Source organism: Spermophilus citellus (assembly GCF_964194105.1).
Source record: "Spermophilus citellus genome assembly, chromosome: 5".
NCBI classification, from domain to species: domain Eukaryota; kingdom Metazoa; phylum Chordata; class Mammalia; order Rodentia; family Sciuridae; genus Spermophilus; species Spermophilus citellus.
This window is the reverse complement of record NC_138186.1, coordinates 38,334,576-38,356,151: the sequence shown is the minus strand read 5'-3', so window position 1 is coordinate 38,356,151 and position 21,576 is coordinate 38,334,576. Positions and strand designations below refer to the sequence as shown.

General features: G+C 37.6%; 2 protein-coding genes across 2 annotated transcripts in view; one reads left to right on the top strand and one right to left on the bottom strand.

Moving 5' to 3' along the window:
* The window catches only part of PGBD1 (piggyBac transposable element derived 1), a 340,888-nt gene that overhangs the window by 217,815 nt on the left and 101,497 nt on the right, over positions 1–21,576 (bottom strand). The gene's annotated exons all lie outside the window — the stretch shown is intronic.
* Positions 7,381–21,576, top strand: part of ZSCAN12 (zinc finger and SCAN domain containing 12) — a 35,088-nt gene continuing 20,892 nt past the window's right edge. Inside the window, exons 1-5 of the mRNA XM_081294933.1 lie at positions 7,381–7,814; positions 8,954–9,431; positions 14,269–14,359; positions 16,550–16,632; positions 17,203–18,123. Coding sequence (XP_081151059.1) covers positions 9,015–9,431; positions 14,269–14,359; positions 16,550–16,632; positions 17,203–17,829 — 1,218 coding nt within the window. The 5' untranslated portion in view covers positions 7,381–7,814; positions 8,954–9,014 and the 3' untranslated portion in view covers positions 17,830–18,123. The remainder of the gene's footprint in view (positions 7,815–8,953; positions 9,432–14,268; positions 14,360–16,549; positions 16,633–17,202; positions 18,124–21,576) is intronic.

The window sequence follows — 21,576 nt, the reverse complement described above, 5'->3', positions numbered from 1 at the left end:
TACAGAGATGAGGCAGATCTGATTCCAGAGTCTGCATTCTTCACCATTATTTTTTTTTAAAGAGAGAGTGGAGAGAGAGAGAGAGAGAGAGAGAGAGAGAGAGAGAGAGAGAGAGAATTTTTTTTTTCTAATATTTATCTTTTAGTTTTCGGCGGACACAACATCTTTGTTGGTATGTGGTGCTGAGGATCGAACCCGGGCCGCACGCATGCCAGGCAAGCGCGCCACCACTTGAGCCACATCCCCAGCCCCATTCTTCACCATTATACCATCTCCTACTTCTAGCAGCCTTGAAAAAGCACTTTCATGTATGTTAAATTTTAATTCTCATAGTTTTAATGTAAATAGAACAGGTATTCCATTTTGCTCATAGGAAATTGAGATAGTTAAAAAGATAGATATGTACATACATACCCAAGAGGCAGAAATTAACAAATACTAGTACTCTGAACCCCAGTCTTTCTACTAAATATATATGGACTTTAATATCAGAAGTCCTCAGATTAAAATTATCTGGCTCCTATGTAAAGTTTATTTTAAAGCAATTGTTATCCCCTTCTAGAATTGTATTGAGGGAAAGAAAATTATCCACATTTAAAAAATTTTTATTGTTTTTAGTTGTAGACGGCAACAATGCCTTTATGTAGTACCCAGGATCAAAGCCAATGCCTCACATGTTCCAGGTGAGCACTCTACCACTGAGGCACAACCCCAGCCCCACATTTCTTATAAGCCCTCAGAATTCTCAAAAAATTTAAGAGACATTTTCAGCAGTTATTCCAAGTGTTATTGATTCACACATGAACATGGTAATTTCCTAACATATATCTACTATTAAGCCCCAAATTATCCATGCAGGAAAACTTACTCAGATATTATCCTTAACTATAATCATGAGCAGAATATTTGTTAACCATCTTTCTTCAACACATTTAGACCCTTGTTACTCAAAGAGGTCTGAAGACCAGCAACTCTGGCATCAACTGAGAATCTGCATTTTAACAAGATCCACAGTTGATTGTTATGTACTTTAAAACTTGAGAAAATTTTGTCTGGGCTGGGAACAAGACTTGGTGGTTTACTGCTTGCTGCCTAGCAAGTGCGAGGCCCTGGGTTCAATACTCAGTACTGCAAAAATGAAGAGGGGGCAGAGAGGGAGGGAGGGAGGGAGGGAGGGAAGCACTGGTCTGGTCTTTTTCTCAGGTTCCTTCAAGAAAAATCTCAAAAGTGTGCTTTGTTTGTTGTTGATTAAGATGGAGTCTGATTCTTTTGCTCAGGCTGTCTGTCCTTGAATGGCGAAGGCGTTCCTGCACCAGCTATTTGACAGGGTCACAGTGTGGGGGATGCTGCGGCAAGGCAAGGCCGTACCATCTGGAAACCGGAACCCATGGGGAATATTAGGTGTTTTGTTTATGATACTTATGATATGGATAACAGGGCATACATCAATCAATAATAAAAGTACATCTTGCCTGAGATTTCAGGAAAATTCCCAGAATGAGACTAAGGATACAATTAAGACATGCCACCCACAGACTCTCCTTTGCCTTACAAAGGAATTTACAATGAAAATGGGAAACACATAATTAATATTAATGGCAAATGGGTTGAGGTGCAGAGCCTTCTCTTTAGTTAAAGAATACAAAGATGTAAGACTTGATGTACTTTGACCAAGGATCAAAGAAACTCTTTAAGAAAGCAGTTAAATAGGTCATATGAAAAAAGGAAATTACCTTGGAAATTAAAAATAGAATAATGTAAAATTAACATAGATAAAGTTTAGAGGCACTTTACAGTAGTAGGCTTTAAGTAATAGACTTTCACTATTTTAAGTGTGTTTTACTGGGACTTTAGTTTAGAAGTAAGAAAGCTTACCAATAATCATAGGTATGCTTTAAAGTTAAAGGTTAATAACAGGTCAGGAGACATACAGTTGAGTTGCGTAGCACCTAGTGATTGAGGTAAAAACATAAAAGCTTAATTGGCAAAGATTACAGGAAAATATTTTAAACAATGTACTTAATATCTTAGGTAATCAAATCAGTTGCTTCTTCTCTCCCTTCTTGCTGCTGATAATTTGGAAAAGATTGTAACTCTTGAAAATTATGTAAATTAAAGACGTTTCAGGCTTTGAGGCTATTCATTAACTACCTGAAAAAACACCTGTAGGTCCCACTTGGGTTTTTGTTGTCTTTCATGTATGATTTACCTTCTCTTTCTAATAAACTCCTTTTTTTTGTGTGAAACAACCTTTTTCTGTGGTTTTGGCTATTTGGATTATTTTTATTATTATTTGTTCCTTTTACATATACTTGACAACCAACCTTTTTTTTTTTTTTTACATAGTTACATGCATGGAGTATAACTTATTCTAAATTATTAGGATTACATTCTTGTGGTCGTACAGGATGTGGAGTTACACTGCTCATATATTCATATATGAACATTGGAAAGTTATGTGTGATTCATTCTACTGTCTTTCCCATTCCCATTCCAACTCCTTTCCCCCCACTCCTCCCAGTCTAATCCAGTGAACCTCCATTCCTACCCCCCACCCCCACTTATTGTGAGTAAGCATTTGCATATCAGAGGGAACATAGGGCCTTTGACTTTTGGGGATTGGCTTATTTCACTTAGCATAATAGTCTCCAGTTCCATCCATTTACAGGCTAATGCCATAATTTCATTCTTCTTTAAGGCTGAGTAATGTTCCATTATGTATATGTACCACATTTTCTTTATCCATTCATCTATCCATCTGGTCTTCAACACTTATGTTGGTTCCATAGCTTGGCTATTGTGAATTGATGTGGCTGCATCACTGTAGTATGCTGATTTTAAGTCCTTTGGGTGTATACCAAGGAGTGGAATAATTGGTTCAAATGGTGGTTTCATTCCAAGTTTTCTGAGGAATCTCCATACTACTTTCCAAAGTGATTGTACCAATTTTTAGTCCCACTAGCAATGTATCAGTGTACCTTTCCCCCCACATCCTCACCAACATTTATTGTTTCTTTATTCTTGGCAATTGCCATTCTTACTGGAGTGAGATGAAATCTTAGAGTAGCTTTAATTTGCATTTCTCTAGTTGCTAGAGATGTTGAGCGTTTTTTCATATATTTGTTGATTAATTGTATTTTTTCTTCTGTGAAATGTCTGTTCAGTTCCTTAGTCCATTTATTTGTTTTGTTTTTGTTGTTTGTTATTGTTGTTTTGGTGTTCAGTTTTCTGAGTTCTTTATATATCCTGGAGATTAATGCATCTGACATGCATGTAGTAAAGATTTTCTCCCATTCTGTAGGCTCTATCTTTATGTTTTTAATTATTTCCCTTGCTGAGCAGCAGCTTTTCAGTTTGAATCCATCCCATTATTGATTCTTGATTTTACTTCTTACGCTTTAGGAGTTTTCTTAAAGAAGACAGTTCCTAAAATGACATGGTGAATATTTGGGCCTGTTGGCTCAGGGTCTCTGTTCTAATGCCTAAGTCTTTGATCCACTTTGAGTTGAGTTTTGTGCAGGGTGAGAAATAGGGGTTTGATTTCATTTTGTTATGTATGGATTTTCAGTTTTCCCAGTACCATTTGTTGAAGAGGTACTCTTTTCTCCAAAATATGTTTATGGTGCCTTGTCTATGAGGTAACTGCATTTATGTGGGTTTGTTTCTTTGTGTTCTATTCTATTCCAGTGATCTTCATGTCTGCTTTGGTGCCAATATCATGCCATTTTTGTTACTGTAGCTGTGTACTATAATGTCTGGTACTGTGATGCTTCCTGCTTCACCTTTCTTGCTAAGGATTGCTCTGGCTATTCTGGGCCTCTTATTTTTTTCAAATGAATTTAATGACTGCTTTTTCTATTTCTATGAAGAACATCATTGGAATGTTAATAGGAATTGCATTAAATAAGTATAATGCTTTTGGTATTTTGGCCATTTTGACAATATTACTTTTGCCTATCCAAGAACATAGGCGATCTTACCATCTTCTAAGTTCTTCTTCAATTTCTTTCTTTAGTGTTCTTTTGTCCGATTGACTCCAAAATTTTTAAATATATTTTTTGGGTACAAGGGATTAAACTCAGGAGCACCCAACCACCCAGCCACATCCCCAACCCTATTTTATATTTTATTTAGAGACAGGATCTCACTGAACTGCTTAGCACCTTGCATTTGCTGAGGCTGGCTTTGAACTTGCAATCCTTCTACCTCCGCCTCCTAAGCCATTGGTATTACAGGCATGTGCCACTGAGCCAGACCCAAATATTTTATTTTTTTGAGGCTATTGTGAATAGGGTAGTTTTCCTAATTTCTTGTTCAGTGGATTCATCACTGACGTATAGAAATGTGTTTGATTTGTTGATGTTAACTTTATATCCTACTACTTTGCTGAATTCATTTATGAGTTCTAGAAGTTTTCTGGTCGAGTTTTTTTTTATCTCTAAATATAGAATCACAGCATCAGCAAATAGTGATAGTTTCAGGGCATCTTTTCTTATTCGTAGCCCTTTAATTTCTTTTTTCTGTCTAATTGCTCTGGCTAGAGTTTCAAGGACAATGTTGCAGAGAGGTGGTGAAAGACAGCATCCCTGTCTTACCCTGTTTTTCGAAGGAATTCTTTCAATTTTTCTGTTTATAATAATGTTGGCCTTGGGTTTGGCATAGATAGCTTTTGCAATGTTGAGGTGTGTTCCTACTATCCCTGGTTTTTCTAGTGTTTTAAATGTGAAGAGGAGCTGTATTTTGTCAAACGCTTTTCTGCATCAATTGAGATGATCATGTGCTTCTTGTCTTTAAGTCTATTGATGTGATTAATTATGTTTGTTGATTTCTAGCTGTACCTGGTGGCTTGGGAGGCTGAGGTAGAAGGATTGGGAATTCAAAGGCAGCCTCTGCAAAAGCAAGCTGTTAAGCAACTCAGTGAGACCCTGTCTCTAAATAAAATACAAAATATGGCTGGGGATGTGGTAGAGTGGTCAAGTGCCCCTGAGTTCAATCCCCAGTATCAAAAATAAATAAGTAAATACATAAATAAATAAATGAAATAATTTCCATATGTTAAACCAACCTTTCATGTTTGGAATGAACCCCACTTGACCATGGTGCACTGTCTTTTCAATATGCTTTTTGTGATTTTCCAGAATTTTATTGAGAATTTTTGTATCTATATTTATCAGGGATATTGGTCTGAAGTTTTCTTTCTTTGATGTGTCTTTGTCAGGTTTTGATATCAGGGTGATATTAGTCTCATAGAATAAGTTTGGAAAGGTTCCCTCCTTTTCTATTTCATGCAATAATTTGAGAAGTATTGCTGTTAATTCTTTTCTGATGGTCTTGTAGAACTTGACTGAGATCAGTCTGGTCCTGGGATTTTCTTGGTTGGTAGGCTTTTGATGGCATCTTCAATTTCATTGCTTGAAATTTATATGTTTAAATTTTCTATGTCCTCCTGGTTTAATTTGGGTAGGTCATATGTCTCCAGAAATTTGTCACTGTCTTCAATGTTTTGTATTTTATTACAGTATAAATTTTCAAAATAGTTTCTGATTATCGTCTGTATTTCAGTAGTGTCTGTTGTAATATTTCCTTTTCATTATGAATTTTAGTAATTTGTTTCTTTTCTCTTTATTAGCTTGGCTAAGAGTTTATCAATTTTATTTATTTTTTTCAAAGAACCAACTTTTTGTTTCATTGATTTTTTTGGATTTTTTTCCTTTCAATTTCATTGGTTTCAAATCTGATTTTAATTATTTCCTGTCTTCTGCTTTTGGTGTTGATTTGTTTTTCTTTTTCTTGGGCTTTGAGATATAATGTTAGGTTATTTATTTGATTACTTTATTTGATTACTTTCTATTATTTTAATGAGCTCAATATAATGAACTTTCCTTGAGGAGTGTGCTTTTGAAGGGATATTAAGACCCTGGCCCGTCCACTCTGCTTCCTGGCCATTATGGGAGGTATGAGGTATTCTACCACATACCTCCCACCTTAGCACAGGCCCCAAAACAATGGTTTCAAGCAACTATGAAACCTCTGCTATAGTGAATCAAAGCAAATATTTCCCCCTTTTAACTTGATTATTTCAGGATTTTGTCACTGCAGCAGATCTCTAACATATCATTTTTGTCATACAAAATAAATATCCATAGGTTCTGGGGATTAAGATACGGACATCTTTGGTAGAATATTATTTTGTGCAACACAGAAAGTATGTTATAAATACTTGTCAATCACTTTATAGCAGTGTATTGACATTTCTCATCATTTTATAGCTGTTTAGTACTGGACTGCATAGGTATAGCAGTAATCCAGAAGTTTGATAGTATACTTTGTTTTTAAAGAAAGAGAAACTCCCATACATACCTGATGGAAATGCGAAATGATAGAGACCTTAATCTAGGAAAGTAATACTATATAGCAAATTCACATAAATCCATCTCAAAGACACATGGACCAAAATATAAAATATTTAAGATTATTTGTTGAGGAATTCAAGGTAAAATTTTGAAACAAACCAATGTTCATTAAAAGGGGACTAATTGAATAAACTACGATATACCTATGCAGTCCCCTTTTAATGAACATTGGTTTGTATACTGTCAAACTTCTGGATTACTGCTACTCTACCTGATAAGTTATCTGTTTTTGTTGTTTGCTTTTTTTTTTTTTTTTTTTTTTTTGTACTGGAGATTGAAAGAAAAGTGACCACAACACTCAGAGCAACCAAAAGATCTTTATTGTAGCAGTGTAACCGAGGAGAAAAAAGAGAGAAAGGGGTGGTGGCTGGGGAAGGTTTTTATAGCCCTTCTGCTGTGCTGCCTAAATCTAACAGGGTCTCTGGGTTTGCAGGCTGCCTTGTTGGCACAAGGGGGGTTAAGTGTTCAGCCTTGGGAAAGGGGGGGTTGAGTGTTCAGCCTTGAGCAGGGGCTTGGGTGTTTGAGCTTGAAGCAAACAGGTGATAAAGAACCAGACAGAGGGTTTGAGTGGACAGGTCACCCTGCAGCTAACTTTGTTTGGCATGCCCTGCAGATAATTTAGTTCAGCCTGTCCTGCACCTAACAGAGATTGAACCCAGAGATGCTTTTTCACTGACCTATAACCGGATCCTTTTTCCTTCCTCCTTCCCGCCCTCCCTTCCTTCCTTCCTTCCTTCCTTCCTTTCTTTTTCATTTTTGAGACACTGGTCTCAACTGTATTGCTGAGGCTGGCCTCAAACTTGAGATCTTCCTCCCTCAGCCTTCAGTCACTGGGACTTATAAGCCCGGGACACCCAGCTCAGCTACTGTTAATTTTCTATCCTGTGAATTTACTAAGTAATCTTTTTGACACTTAATTGAACTACTTGTGTTTTCAGATGTGTAATCACATTGCAAGCACATAAAAGGGCGCTTGAGAGAATCGCTGACGTTGAAAAAGTCAGCAAAACCCAGCAAGTTGGCATAAATCTGGGCAGAGGTCCCTTCACTATCTTGAAGCATTCATTCAGAAAGGACTTCAGAACATCCCTTTGAGGGACCTGGAATCTCAGTGATGCAGAAACGGAAATAAACTTGAGGGGAGAATGAGAGAATCCCTATCTTCAGATCGGCTCTGCAGGCGCGGATCAGCGCTAGGGTGGGGGTCAGTGGGACAATGGCCGGGTAAAGACAAGGAAGAAGAAAAACCCATTCAAGCTTCTGAGAATACCCAGCCTAGCTCCCGCGAGCGCAAGGGATGAAACCATCGAGTGAAAACCCCTCTCGCCCCTTCCTAGAGCTGCCACGGAAATGCGCCCCGCACAGGCAGAGCCAGCCAGCCCTCCATACGCAGCGGCCTTTGTAAGTTGCCATTGGTGGGCTCTGGGTGTCGTAGAGTGTCGAGTACTCAGCCCTTCGCTCCCGAGGAGGACGTCCTCTGCTGGCCCCCTGGGGGCAGGGTGAGCAGATGTGTGCTCCTGACGTAACTGGAAAGGTGGCGGGGTTGGGATGGGGGGGATTGTTGCGTTTCCTCAGCGTGGGCGGCTCAAGCTCGGCTCCTGCGGTTGCGCGTAGTCCTGATCCTCTTCTGCCTCGGTGGCCGGCGGCCGGGTGGCGGGCCTATCTAATACAATACCTCAGGGTCGTTGTGCAGGCCCTTGTATAGATCTGAGCCGGGATGAAGGAGCTGTTCCCGGCAGCTTCGCTGAGCCGGGCTGTACTTTCCGAGTTTGTCTCAAGGCTTCCTGAGGCACTGTGTCCTCGGTTCGGCGCTTCGCAACATTTTTGGACACTTTACCTTTCCTTAGAATACATCAATCGAGGGTATAAGAAAGCTTTAAAGAGAAATCTCTCCAGCCTTTTCACTTAATAAATGAAGAATGAAGTGCAGAGTAAGTCCCGGATGAAGTAATATCCTGCGAATGCGCTGCTTTTATGATTTTATGGTTTCCACCAGACATAAGACATTTTAAAATCCTATAAAAACAACTGATCAAGTCGGTTGTGGTGGCTTATGTAATTCCAGCGACTTGGAGGCTGAGGCAAGAGGATCCCAAGTCCGTGGCCTGTCTGGGTAATTTAATGAGACCTTGTTTCAAAAAAGGCAGCTGTGGGTGCCGCCTGGGGTTGTACCAATGGGTAAGGTGACCCTGGGTTCAATCCCTACTGCAGCTAAATAAATAAATAAAGTAATCAAGTGTATCCCAACTTAAAAAAAATCTGCTTTTTTAAATGTTAGTTTTATTCCACTTAATTGTCCTTTTAAAAAATGTTTCCTGTAAGTCTTACTCCGCCTTTCTTAAAAGTCCTGAAACAACTTGGCAAGTTTCCGGTAGTCTTTCATTTAGTCTATTCCTAAGGATTTTCTATCCAAGCACATATTTCCCTGAGTATAAGTAAATTAACCTGGAAGCAGGCTTTCATGAATCATACTTAAATTTTTAATATTGGCAGTCATTGTGTAGTGTAAGTTGTGTTCATAGTGATGGCTTATTCTTCAGGTCCATTCAGGAAGAACTTTTCCAGGAGAGATCTTACTGATAGAGCTTTTGCACAGCTATAATGTCATCTACTTGGAATATCCAGGCCAAAAAGGACCAGGAAGAACTTCTGGAAGTAAAGATAGAGGACCAGGAGGAGGAAGAGAATAAATATACCTCCAGACAGGATGAGAGCCTTCAAAAGAACAACACTCATAGCAGAGAGGTCTTTCGACAATACTTCAGGCAGTTCTGCTACCAGGAAACATCTGGACCTCGGGAAGCTTTGAACCGGCTGCGGGAGCTTTGCCATCAATGGCTGAGGCCAGAGACTCACACCAAAGAACAGATCCTGGAGCTGCTGGTGCTGGAGCAGTTCCTGACCATCCTACCTGAGGAACTTCAAGCCTGGGTACAGGAGCAGCATCCAGAGAGTGGAGAGGAGGTGGTGAATGTGCTGGAAGATTTAGAGAAAGAGCTAGATGAACCAGCATATCAGGTAAGAAAAAAGATGTGATTTCTGTTTGAGAAAAGGTAAATTGTGCTGGTTGCAGGCAAATACCTGTAAGCCCAGCTATTTGGGAAGCTGAGGCAAGAGGATGACAAATTCAAGCCAAACTGGGCAATATAGCAAGACATGGTCTTAAAATAAAAAAATTAAAGTTCTGGGGATGTAACTCATGGTATAGCACCTCTGGGTTCAACCCCCAGTACCAAAAAAAAAAAAAAAAAAAAAGTGTATTCTAGATCAAAGTGAAGTGTGGCGTTGTTTCACAAAGCATCTTGACACTTTGGTGCATCAGAAAGGGATATGAGTTTCATGGAAAATTGGTTAATGTCATCTTAGTTTATTTATACCTTTTCTGTAGAGCGTTTTTGTATTTCTGTGTTCTGTACTTAACTAAAAATTTCTATTTGATGAACATACTGCTCAACTTAGAAACAAGACTTCTAATATAGAGAGAGTATTAAAGAGTAGAGGGAGAAGCTGTTAGGTAGCAAGGTAGAAAGCAGCCTCTTGAAAGAGTTGTTCCATACAAAATAAATAAGAAATGTGGTTTAAGCATGATATATGCATGTGTGGAAATATCATAGTGAATCTACTTATTTGTACAATTAATGTTATTGAATAATTAAAAAACAAAACTTGTAATAATTAAGAAATTGTCATATGGTTTTGTAAATATAGCCACTGCTCTGATTCTCCATTATAAGATGAAAAGATGGAGAAATAAAAATTACCACGCCTGAAGAATGAGATATAGGAACAGAATGAAAAATTAGGAGAGAAGGGCAGGGTGAGGGATCCTTGTTTCTCTGGGTAGTAAAAAGCCCAATTATGTTGGAAAGGTGAGTTGTGAGTGAGTTGAGATAATCAAGGATATTGACTATCTGTCTCTAAATTTAGATTTTCTTCTGTAGGACAGAGGATAGGCTCTAAACCTTTTCTCCTTGAGTCTAAGTGAGATTTATTACTAAAAAAAAATAATTTAAAAAAAGAGATAAAAGAGAACCAAATTATTTAGATCCTATTTGTTTTGAGACAAGTTCTCACTAAGTTGCTGAGGCTGGCCTTGAATTTGTAGTCCTCCTGCCTCAGTCTCCAGAGTGGTTTTTGTTTTCTTTTAATGATGATATAAGACTGTGATTCTCAACCAGTGGTAATTTTATGCTCCAGAGGGTATTTGGTAATATCTTGGGAAATTTTTGGTTGTCATAACCTGTCACTAAGTTCCTGGGGCTGGCCTTGAAATTGCAATCCTCCTGCCTCAGCCTCGTAAGTAATTGGGCTTACAGGTTGTGGGCACACAGTAGGTAGGGGGCAGGGAATGATGTGGAGCATCCTAACACACAGAAAACCCCAGACAACAATGAATTATGAGACCCACATGTCAATAGAGCAAAAGTTATGAAACCTTAGAATAAAAAGTGCGAAATAGATAATAAAACACATGTAACTTAGCATTAGGGTATAAAGTAGAGAAGAAAGGAATATGTGGCAGAAAGAGATAAATTTGAATAGCATCATGAAAATGTGACTAGAAAGGATGAGGCATGTCTTATGTAAGAATTTAATGGAAATGATGACAGATAAGATTTATAAAGAAGGAAGAGACAATGGACAGCTCTTTACTGAGTAGTCTGTTCTAGGCTTAGCACTAGGGATTTGAAAGAGTAATGTGATGAAGACACTCTGAGAGTTAAAAGACTAAAAGAGATCATTCAGCAGGTATTTACTAAATACCTTTTGGTAGTATGTACTGTTTTAGACATTGGGAATATAGCAGTGAACAAAGCACAGAAGATTGCTGCTCTTATGTAAATTCTAGTATTACAGAGAAACATGATAAAAAATCATTAAAATTGTTAGGTGGTGATAAATTCTTTTAAAAACAACAAAAATAAAGCAGAGAAAAGGAATAGTGAAGGAAATGAGGATTGCTATTTTTAATAAATGGGTTAGGAAAGGTTTTCAGGTAAGTGGACATTTTTATAGTAGACATTTAGTGTATTCAGGCAGTGGAAATAGTACATGGATGTGTCTTTTTTTTTTTTTTAAACTACTGGGGATTGACCCAAGGACACTTAACACTGAACTAAGTTCCTAGTCCTTATTTATTTTGAGACAGGGTTTTGCTAAATTGCTTAGGATCTTACTAAGTTGCTGAGGCTGGCCTTGAACTTGTGATCCTCCTGCTTCAGCCTCCTGAGATGCAGGGATAACAGGCATGAACCACCACGCCTGGATACATGGATAAGTCTTAAAGTATGCTTGTCATGGTAGAGATAGGCTTTGCTGGGGGATAGTTGAAAAATACTTACAAGGAAATTGTATCATGTAGTGACTTGTAGACCATTATAAAGACTGGATTTTATTCAGAGATGGCACATCATTGGAGGGTTTTGAGCAGAAAAGAGATACAATTTGACTTAAATTTTAAAATAATCACTCTGGCTGCTATATGGAGAAAGTTCTGTGGTGGGGGTGGAAAGATATATAGGTCAAAGGTAGAATTACAGAAACCATTTTAGGAGGATAAAGGTATAGTCATAATCTAGGCAAGAGATATTGGTGAAACGAACTAGGATAGCAGAGTGGAAGTGATAAGATGTGATTGGATTCTAGATATATTTTTAAAAGTAGACTTTGACAGAATTTGTTTTACTATAGGATCTGGAATGTAAGAGTAAGTTAAGAATTATGCCAGAGATACTGTTGTTGTTTATCTGAAAAGGAAGGATACAGAGATGAACAGAGATTACGAAGGCTGAGAGAGAAGTAGATTTGAAGTTAAAGGACAAATCCAGAGTTCATTTCTGGACATGTTAATTTTGAAATTCCTATTAAAATTCAAGTGGAAAAGTTGAGCAAGCAATTGAATAAAACAAGTTGGAATTCAGTGCAGGGGTCTGTGCTAGAAAAACAATTGGAACTTCTCAAAATGTGGGTGGTATATAAAGACATAAGATAGAGCTAGGCATGGTGGTGCATACTATAATCCCAGTGACTTGGAAGACTGACACAAAAGGATCACAAGTTCAAGACCAGTTTCAGCAACTTAGTGAGAGCCTGCCTCAAAATAAAAAATTAAAAGGGCTATCGATGTAGCTCAGTGGTTTATCACTTCTGGATTTAATCTCTAGTACCAAAAACTTAAAATAAAAAATAAAAAGGCTGGGGATGTAGTTCAGTGGTAGAGCACTTCTGGGTTCAATCCCCAATACTATAAAAAGCAAACAAACACAAAACTCTGAAAGCATTCCTGGGACAGCTAACGAAGACCTACCAAGAGACCCAGGGATAGAAGGCACAGCTCACCATATTGGCCTTCCCCTACTTCCTTTTCTCAAAATTTGAAGTATCAGAATATCTTTTGCTGTATATCTGAGGTAGCATTCTGTTAACTCTGGCTCCTATTCTGAAGACAAGTTACAAAATGAAACTAAGACAGGGAAATAGAAGCAGTATAGGTGATTTTTTTGAATGTAATTAATTTAAACATTGAAAAGAATGGAGCAGTAATTTGATGGCCTGTGGTATGCTAAGGTCTTGTACTAAGTGCTTTATATACATGGTGGTGTATAATCTCAGAGAAAGTAAATAACTAGGCCAAGATCACAGAACTAATAAACTAAGAAACAGAATACTGATTGAAAATCCCTGCTTTTCATAGTACCATGCTAGGGAAAACTATTATTGTGATATTCAAGAGGGAAATGGGATCATGGAGAAATGGGAGCCCCAGAGAGGCTGAAATTGCTAAAGTAGTGTTAATTGGAGGAACAAAGGTTAGAGGGAAGCAGAAAGAGCAAAAGTAGAGATGTGAATGTTGAAAACAGAAGATATTTTTCTTAATAGAAAAGAAAAAGAAATGTATGAGGGTAGAGATAAACATGTAAAGGATAGTGCTGGGGGCATAGTTCAGTGGTAGAATGCCTGCCTAGAATACACAAGCCCCTGGGTTTAATCCCCAGCCCTGGAGTGCTGGTGGTACTGCAACAGATATGAAAGATAGATGATTTTGAGATAATTGTGATCTTGGATAAATAAAAGATAAGGTAATCTTCTTTGAGAGAAATGGAAAGGAACCTCAAAAGGACAAATACCACTGGGAATAGCTTCTATAATTAATATGAAAGAGATTTCTTACAGTTCTCCTTCCTTCCTCCACTTTCTTTTATCCCTTTTTTCTTCTCCTCCTTTTTCTTCCTCCTCCTTTCTCTTCTCCTTTTATTTTTTCTTTCTTTCTTTCTTTTTCTTTTTGGTGAGGGTTTTGCTATGTTTTCCAGGCTGGCCTCCAAGTGATCCTCCAACCTTAGCCTCTCAAGTAGTTGAGAATACAGGCTCCTACAACTCTACCTGGTACTGCCTTTCTTTTAAAATAATTTCTCCACATTACTCCCTTTATTATTCCCCTTTCCTTTATGTTTCATTTTATTTTCTCCTAAGTTCTGTCTTTTTCCCTCTTTGCTGCCTCTTTCTTCTCTCCTTTGTTTTTTTCTTTTTCTCCCTTCTTTTTTGAGCACAAAAAAAAGCAGTAAAAGTGGTACAATCTTTAGCAGTTAGTAATATGGGAAATTACTCTAGTCTGGAAAGGACGGTTGTGAAGAGGAGGTGATATTTACATTGGCATTGAAGAATGGATATAATTATGGCAATCTGCTATCTAGGAAAAAGGTCATTTCAGTTTTCAGCATGAAGAATGGATATAATTATGGCAAACTGTTATCTGGGAAAAAGGTCATTTCATTTCAGTTTTCAGCAAGCTAGGTGCCACTGCTAAGAACAGTATGCTCTTTTATTTTCTGCATTTATCTATATCTCATTTCCTCAGGCTGCAGGAACAGAAGAAGAACCCAGTGTGTCCCTCCAGTCTATGAAAATCCAGTGTGAATCTCCAGAACTTGAAGCTCAAGAGAAACAAGGTAATAAAAGAAGACCCATTTTGAGAGAAGAGGGAAGGGAGGGTTAACACAGGATATTTGGGCTCTTTTGTATTTAATACTGTTTCTGATCAGAAAATCCCTCCAGGAATCTGATGCTCATGGATAAACTCTCAGCCAGGTTTCTCATTCTTCAATTGTCATTTCTAAATTCCAACTGTATTTTATTTGAGATGACTTAACTTAGACTTTCTGATAGTTATCTTCCTTTATATTGACTTCTCTGCTCTTTCTAGTCTTGGTTCTACTAAACAATACCACTCTCTTCCACTTGGACTATATCCTTCCTTCTTTAGTAGATAAGCCTTTGCTGCATGATGTCTACAACTAATTCTCAGATGATTCAAGAAAAAAATGTGTACCCATTAATAGAAGGAATAATAAAGCAAATGTGCCAAAATGGTAAAGGTTGGTGAGTGGATGAAAAATCTTTTTACCATCTTTATTTTTTCTTTCTCTTTATTCTTTCTTTTTCACTTAATTTTTTTTAGTTGTAGAGGGACAGAATGCCTTTATTTATTTGTTAATTTTTATGTGATGATGAGGATCGAACCCAGTGCCTCACACATGCTAGGCAAGTGCTTTGCCACTGAGTTACAGCCCCAGCCCGTCACTTAATTTTTTTAAATGGGTAAAAATTTTTAAATAGGTAAAAATAGCTTAAAAACAAAGATATAAAAAAAAATTATCCACTGTTGTTCAGTTTCCCTAGTCATCTAGTTTCCTCTCCCAACTCTGAAATACATTGTCACTGTTATTAGTTTCTTGTTTATATTATATATAGTTTTCATATTGAAATAAATATTGTTTCCTCTCTTTATCATTAAGATGTTAGACTCCTACATTTTTAATTTTTTGTACCAGGGATTGAACTCGGGGTTTCTTGCCACTGAGCCACATCCCCAGCCCTATTTTTGTATTTCATTTAGAGGCAGGGTCTCACTGCATTGCTTAGTGCCTTGCCATTGCTGAGGCTGGCTTTGAATTAGCAATCCTCCTGTCTCAGCCTCCCAATCCACTGGGATTACAGGCGTGTGCCACCATGCCTGGCTTTTTTTTTTATTATAAGGAAAAAAAAAACACAATTAAATTAGCCAGTCTCCTACTGGCGACATTTGTGTCTAGTGTCTCACAATAGCAAACAGTGCTTCAATAAATAACTATGTGTATATCTATAGTATAAATTACTATTATGTGGAAACACTATGTCAAAAATTGTAACTGTAGGCCTAGGGTTGTAGCTCAGTGGTAGAGCCCTTACCTAGCATGTGTGAGGTACTGGGTTTGATCCTCAGCACCACATAAAAATAAATAAATAAATAAAATAAAGATAGTGTGTCCATCTACAACTAAAAAGAATAAAAATAAAAACTAATGCTGCCTTAGCCCATGTCTGTAATCCCAGTGTCTTGGAAGTCTGAGACAGGAGGATCACAAGTTCAAAGCCAGCCTCAGCAAAAGCGAGGTGCTAAGCAACTCTAAGAGACCCTATCTCTAAATAAAATAAAAAATAGAGCTGGGGATATCTCAATGGTCAAGTACCCCTGAGTTCAATCCCAGGTACCCCCACCCCCCAAAAAATTATAACTGTTGTAATTTTGATGGATATTATGAAATTATCCTCCTAAAAGGTTTGTATCAACTTATGTTCCTGACTATATGTGATTTCCACTTTGTTAGCACAGTATTAAACCAAACTGATTAGTCAAATCTGATAGGTGAAAAAATATATCTCAGTATTAAATTTACTTTTCTCTGATGATGAAGTAGAACATCTTTTCTTATGTTTATGAATTATTGTATTTTCTTTCTTGGAAACCATCAGTTTTCCTTTTGCCTTGTTTTCTAATGGATTATTGATTTCTTTCATAAAAATGTGTGGAGTGCTTTATATATTCGACCCTTTCTGTGTGCATGCGTGCATGTGTGTGTGTGGTACTAGAGATTGAACTCAGGGCCTTATGTATGCTAGGCAAGTGCTCCCCCAGTGAGCTACCCTAGCCCCCTTTCTATTTTCTAATGCCATTTTATAGTCACGCACAAACTCTAGGTTCTTGAGTGTTTTTCATATGAATAATTTAATGTTGTCTAATGAAGTTTTTGTTTACTATCATTGTTACTATTTACTATCACTATTTCTATCAATATTACTATTTATTATCCTCTTTTTAGTTTCAGATACTAAGACTGAAAATGAGTACAGGAATTTAACTCCAAAACAAAAAGTTCCTGAAGGAATGAAACCATGTGGGAATGTGTCTAGCTGATTTGAAAATGATATAAACCAGTCTGCTAAGTGTGGAGAAACTCAAAATTCAGAAGAATCTTCTGGATGCTCCAGGGAACATAAACAACCTATATGTGATGAAAATGGAGTGAGTTCAACTGAGAACTTAGATCATGCTGAAAAGAGAACCTGTCCAGGAGAAAAATCTTATGAATATAATGACTGTGGAAAAACTTTTAATCAGCAGTCATGCCTCATAGAACATAAGAGGATTCATACTGGTGACAGACCCTACAAGTGTGAGGAATGTGGAAAAACCTTTTGTGGGAGAACTGTACTTATTCGACACAAAATAATACATACTGGAGAGAAACCATATAAGTGTAATGAGTGTGGCAGAGCCTTTGGACGGTGGTCAGCTCTTAATCAACATCAGAGACTTCACTCTGGAGAAAAACACTATCACTGTAATGAATGTGGCAAAGCTTTTAGCCAGAAAGCAGGCCTCTTTCACCATCTCAAGAGTCACACAAGGGACAAACCTTATCAGTGTCCTCAGTGTAATAAAAGTTTTAGTTGACGTTCCATACTCATTCAGCATCAAGGAGTTCACACTGGTGCGAAGCCCTATGAGTGCAATGAGTGTGGAAAAGCTTTTGTTTATAACTCATCCCTTGTTTCCCATCAGGAGATCCACCACAAAGAAAAATGCTATCAGTGCAAAGAATGTGGGAAATCCTTCAGTCAGAGTGGCCTTATTCAACATCAGAGAATCCACACTGGGGAGAAGCCATACAAGTGTGATATATGTGAAAAAGCCTTTATTCAAAGGACAAGTCTTATAGAGCATCAGCGAATTCACACTGGAGAAAGACCCTATAAATGTGATAAATGTGGGAAGGCTTTTACTCAAAGATCAGTCCTCACGGAACATCAGAGAATCCACACTGGAGAGAGGCCCTATAAGTGTGATGAATGTGGAAATACCTTCCGAGGAATCACCAGCCTCATTCAACATCAGAGAATCCACACTGGGGAGAAACCCTACCAATGTGATGAGTGTGGCAAATCCTTCAGGCAGAGGTCAGATCTTAGTAAACACCAGAGAATCCATAATAGAAGTGGTCTCAGTAAGTGTAAAGAGTGTGGGGAATCATTCAGTCAGAACTCAGCTCTTACACAACATCAGACTATCCATAAAAGAGGAAAATCTGTTTCTTTGTGATGGCTGCAGAGAAGCCATCTCACAAAGTGCAGGATGGTGAGAAATACCAGCTTTTGTAATGATTTGGGGCAAAACTTCAATTACTGTTGGTATAAGAAAACCTCAGATATTTAATGAGAACCCACTGTTGCTGCTCTTTATATTAGGTACTATGGAGAACAAGAAGCACAACAGCAGATTCCTTTTTTCTGAAAGTTTACAACACAGTTTGGGATATGTAAAACCCACATATTGAATTAAATGAGACTGCAGAGTCATATATTTCATGCTCAACATGGTTTAAAGTACTACTTGGTAAGTGCTCTAAATTACAAAGGACAGATTACTTCTGCCTAGACTACTCAGGAAAGAATTTATTGAAAATGAGGGTTTAGTGAGCAGATATGGAAGGCAAAAGGGAGAAAATATTTAGGCAAAACAGATAAAAGTAGAGGTAATTGTGCATGTGGTTTGGAAGCATCAATGATGAGACTAGCCAATCTAAGAGAGTTCATTAAACTTGGGCAGTTGATGGCATTAACTTGGAAACAACTTGGGAATAGACTGGCAGGGCTAAAATATCAATAATTTCATACAATAGCTCTATGCTTTGACACAGAGCACTTTTCTCAATTTAATTCCATAAGCACCTCTTTAAATCAGTTATTATTCATTTTAAAAATGAGTATCCTCTTCCTAATAGAGATAGTGACATAGTTATAATAAAGAAAAGATCAACAGCTTAATTACTGCTTTTTGACTGCTAGTCCTGTCCATTATTACTAGTGAATCACTGAATTTGATTAACATCAGAATCACTTGTGCAGTTTATTTTAAATGACTGGGGTATAGCTCATGGTAGAGTGCTTGCTTAGCATGAGTGAGGCCGTGGGTTTGATCCCCGGCATTGGGTGAAAAAATATCATGGCTCTGAAGTTTTAAGTGGGCATGGTGACATATGCTTATAGTCCTAGCTACTAGGAAGGCTGAGGTAGGAGAATCGCTTAAGCTCAGGAGTTGGACCACCAGTCTGGGCAATATAGCAAGACCTCATCTCAAAATAAAATAATAAATACTACTTTAAAAAATAATAAAATGTGTTGAGTCCTACTCACAGATATTGTACTTCATTAGGTCTAGGATAGGAATTGCATATCTTCATTTTATAGTTCCATAGTCACCTGACCTATTCTAAATTGGGAAAGTTTGCCTTGAATCACTACTATACCTTCATGGTTGCCTATGAAGTGAAAAAACCTGAATATAGTCTTTTAGAGGGTCACTGATTTTTAGCATAAGGAAATTCTTACAGGGAACAATTGCCACCAGCTTTTTAGAATGAACAGGGAATTAGACTACTGTCATGACTCCAAAGTAGTTTCAAGATGGCTTTTCCATCCCTTTGAAAGTAAATGTTTCCAAAAAAGAGACCTACATTCTAAGGCTCTCAAGGGTCTTCTGAGTGCAAGGCCTTGTTTGTTTTATTACTTACAGAGGTATACTGGTATTCTCTTTTACTTTTAAATCTTCCTTTGTTTCCCAGTTCTGTCAGTATCATTATGTTCTGAATTCTTGAGAACTGGTTATGATTTTATGTTTTTTATCCCTTTTTGAGGCCCAACGATAAGTGATAATGATATTCATATAATATATTAATATTAATATAATTAATGATATTAATATAACTATAATTTAGGCATATATTAAATTGGCTTTTGGGATTGGAATATATGTGACTATTTCTGAAAAACATTACTCAGCTAACAACAGAAAAGCAGATGAACTGTTGAAAAACAACTCATTTGTAAGTTGAGACAGCTTATTTAGGCTTTTTCAACACCAATATTAGAGCTGTACATGTAAGGCAGAGGCAACCAAGATTAGAAACTGTTTTTCTCTTCTGGGGAACAAACAAGAATCCCAGATTGAGCCAGAGAGTTGTGTAGCTATAAGTTTGTGAAGCTTATTCCCTACCTAAGCTTCCCTGCCTCCTATTTCTTACTCTTATGTCACTCTTCTTCTTGGAGGGGACTTTACTTATTGATGAGGACCTTTATGAATATTCCTCCTTACCATGATTATGTTGTCCGTATTCCTCATCTAATCTGATTTCATAGATTTGTTATCCAAACTAAAATCTCTTTTTTTTAAAGAGAGAGTGAGAGAGAGAGAATTTTTAATATTTATTTTTTAGTTCTCAGCGGACACAACATCTTTGTTGGTATGTGGTGCTGAGGATCGAACCCGGGGCCGCACGCATGCCAGGCGAGCGCGCTACTGCTTGAGCCACATCCCCAGCCCTAAAATTACTCTTCACTGTAACTTCATAGGCTTTCTTTTTAAACTGACTGTTCACTGAAATGTAAATGTTAATTTAAATTTGCTTCCTAGTCCTCTCAATACTTTTATTTGGCAATCTTCCAGCTCATTTTCTGCTTAACATGTACTATCTATACACAAAAGTTCCTCTATTTGCCTTTCTGCGCACTAGAGCTCTTAAACACCTAATATAAAGGGACCATAAAGACCCAGAATAATAGAATGTGCCTATCATATAGAAAGATACTGTTCATAACTTGATTGATAATGTGGGTTTTTTGTTCTAGTTGTTTCTTGTGCAATCAGAGTATCTCAAAAAAGGTGAAAGGGTATGAAATTTTCAGGTAGGCATCAAAAGGGATAAAATTAGTTATTCAGGATAATATAATGGAATTATTAATTACTATTTGGAGCTAAATTGGTGACATGGAAGGCCATGAGAGCCAAATGGAAGACATGCCATGTTAGATGTGGAAATGGAGTGCCCCATTGGGTAATGCAGTGAGCAGAGAATGCCTTTTGATGATCAAGAATACATCTTAATGGCTGGGCACAGTGGCACACATCTGTAATCCCAGTGGCTGGGGAGGCTGAGGCAGGAGGATTGTGAGTTCAAAGCTAGCTTTAGCAAAAGTGAGACGACTAAGCAATTCAGTGAGTCTGTCTCTAAATAAAATACAAAATAGGGCTGGGGATGTGGCTCAGTAGTTGAGTGCCCCTGAGTGCAATTTCTGGTACCCCTCTCCACCTCCCCAAAAGAATACATCTTAATGGATATGAGATAGATGTGTTGTGACAATGACAGGATCTAGGAAATCAAGGACCTTTGAAGCATCTTATTATCTATATATGCTATGAGATAATCAATAATACTAGGAAGCAGGAAGGAAAGGAAGAATGTGAAATGAAATAGGTCCAAGGTTAGAGGTAATGGCAGTTAATAGTAGTAGCACAACAACCAGGTAGAAAAGTAACTGGTGTAAAACTTAAATGGTGAATCATGAAAGCAGTGGTTTATAATAAGGATAAAATTGACTTTCTTTTCTAATTGATTTGAAGTAGATTGATTCAGGTGTTAAAGGTAGAAAGCACCTGGAGAAGTTGGGAAAGCCAGGTTTTCAGAGCAATAAAAAGTGAAGTTAAAAATGGACTGTGGGGGCTGGGGTTGTGCTCAGAGATAGAGCACTCGCCTAGCATGTGTGAGGCACTGGGTTCAATCCTCAGCACCATATAAATAAATTGTGTCCACCTATAACTTAAAAATAAATATTAAAAAAATGACTGTGGATGACACAATAACCTAACAATTAGGTAGTGGAAAGAGACTGAAAAGAGAAGAAGAATGCTTCTCAAAAAATAATTGTACAAAGAGGTTTCTGGAATTTGAAATATGAGATAAAACTAATGAAGGAGAGTGGGAATGAGCAGGACTCTGAACTGAGAAGTCTC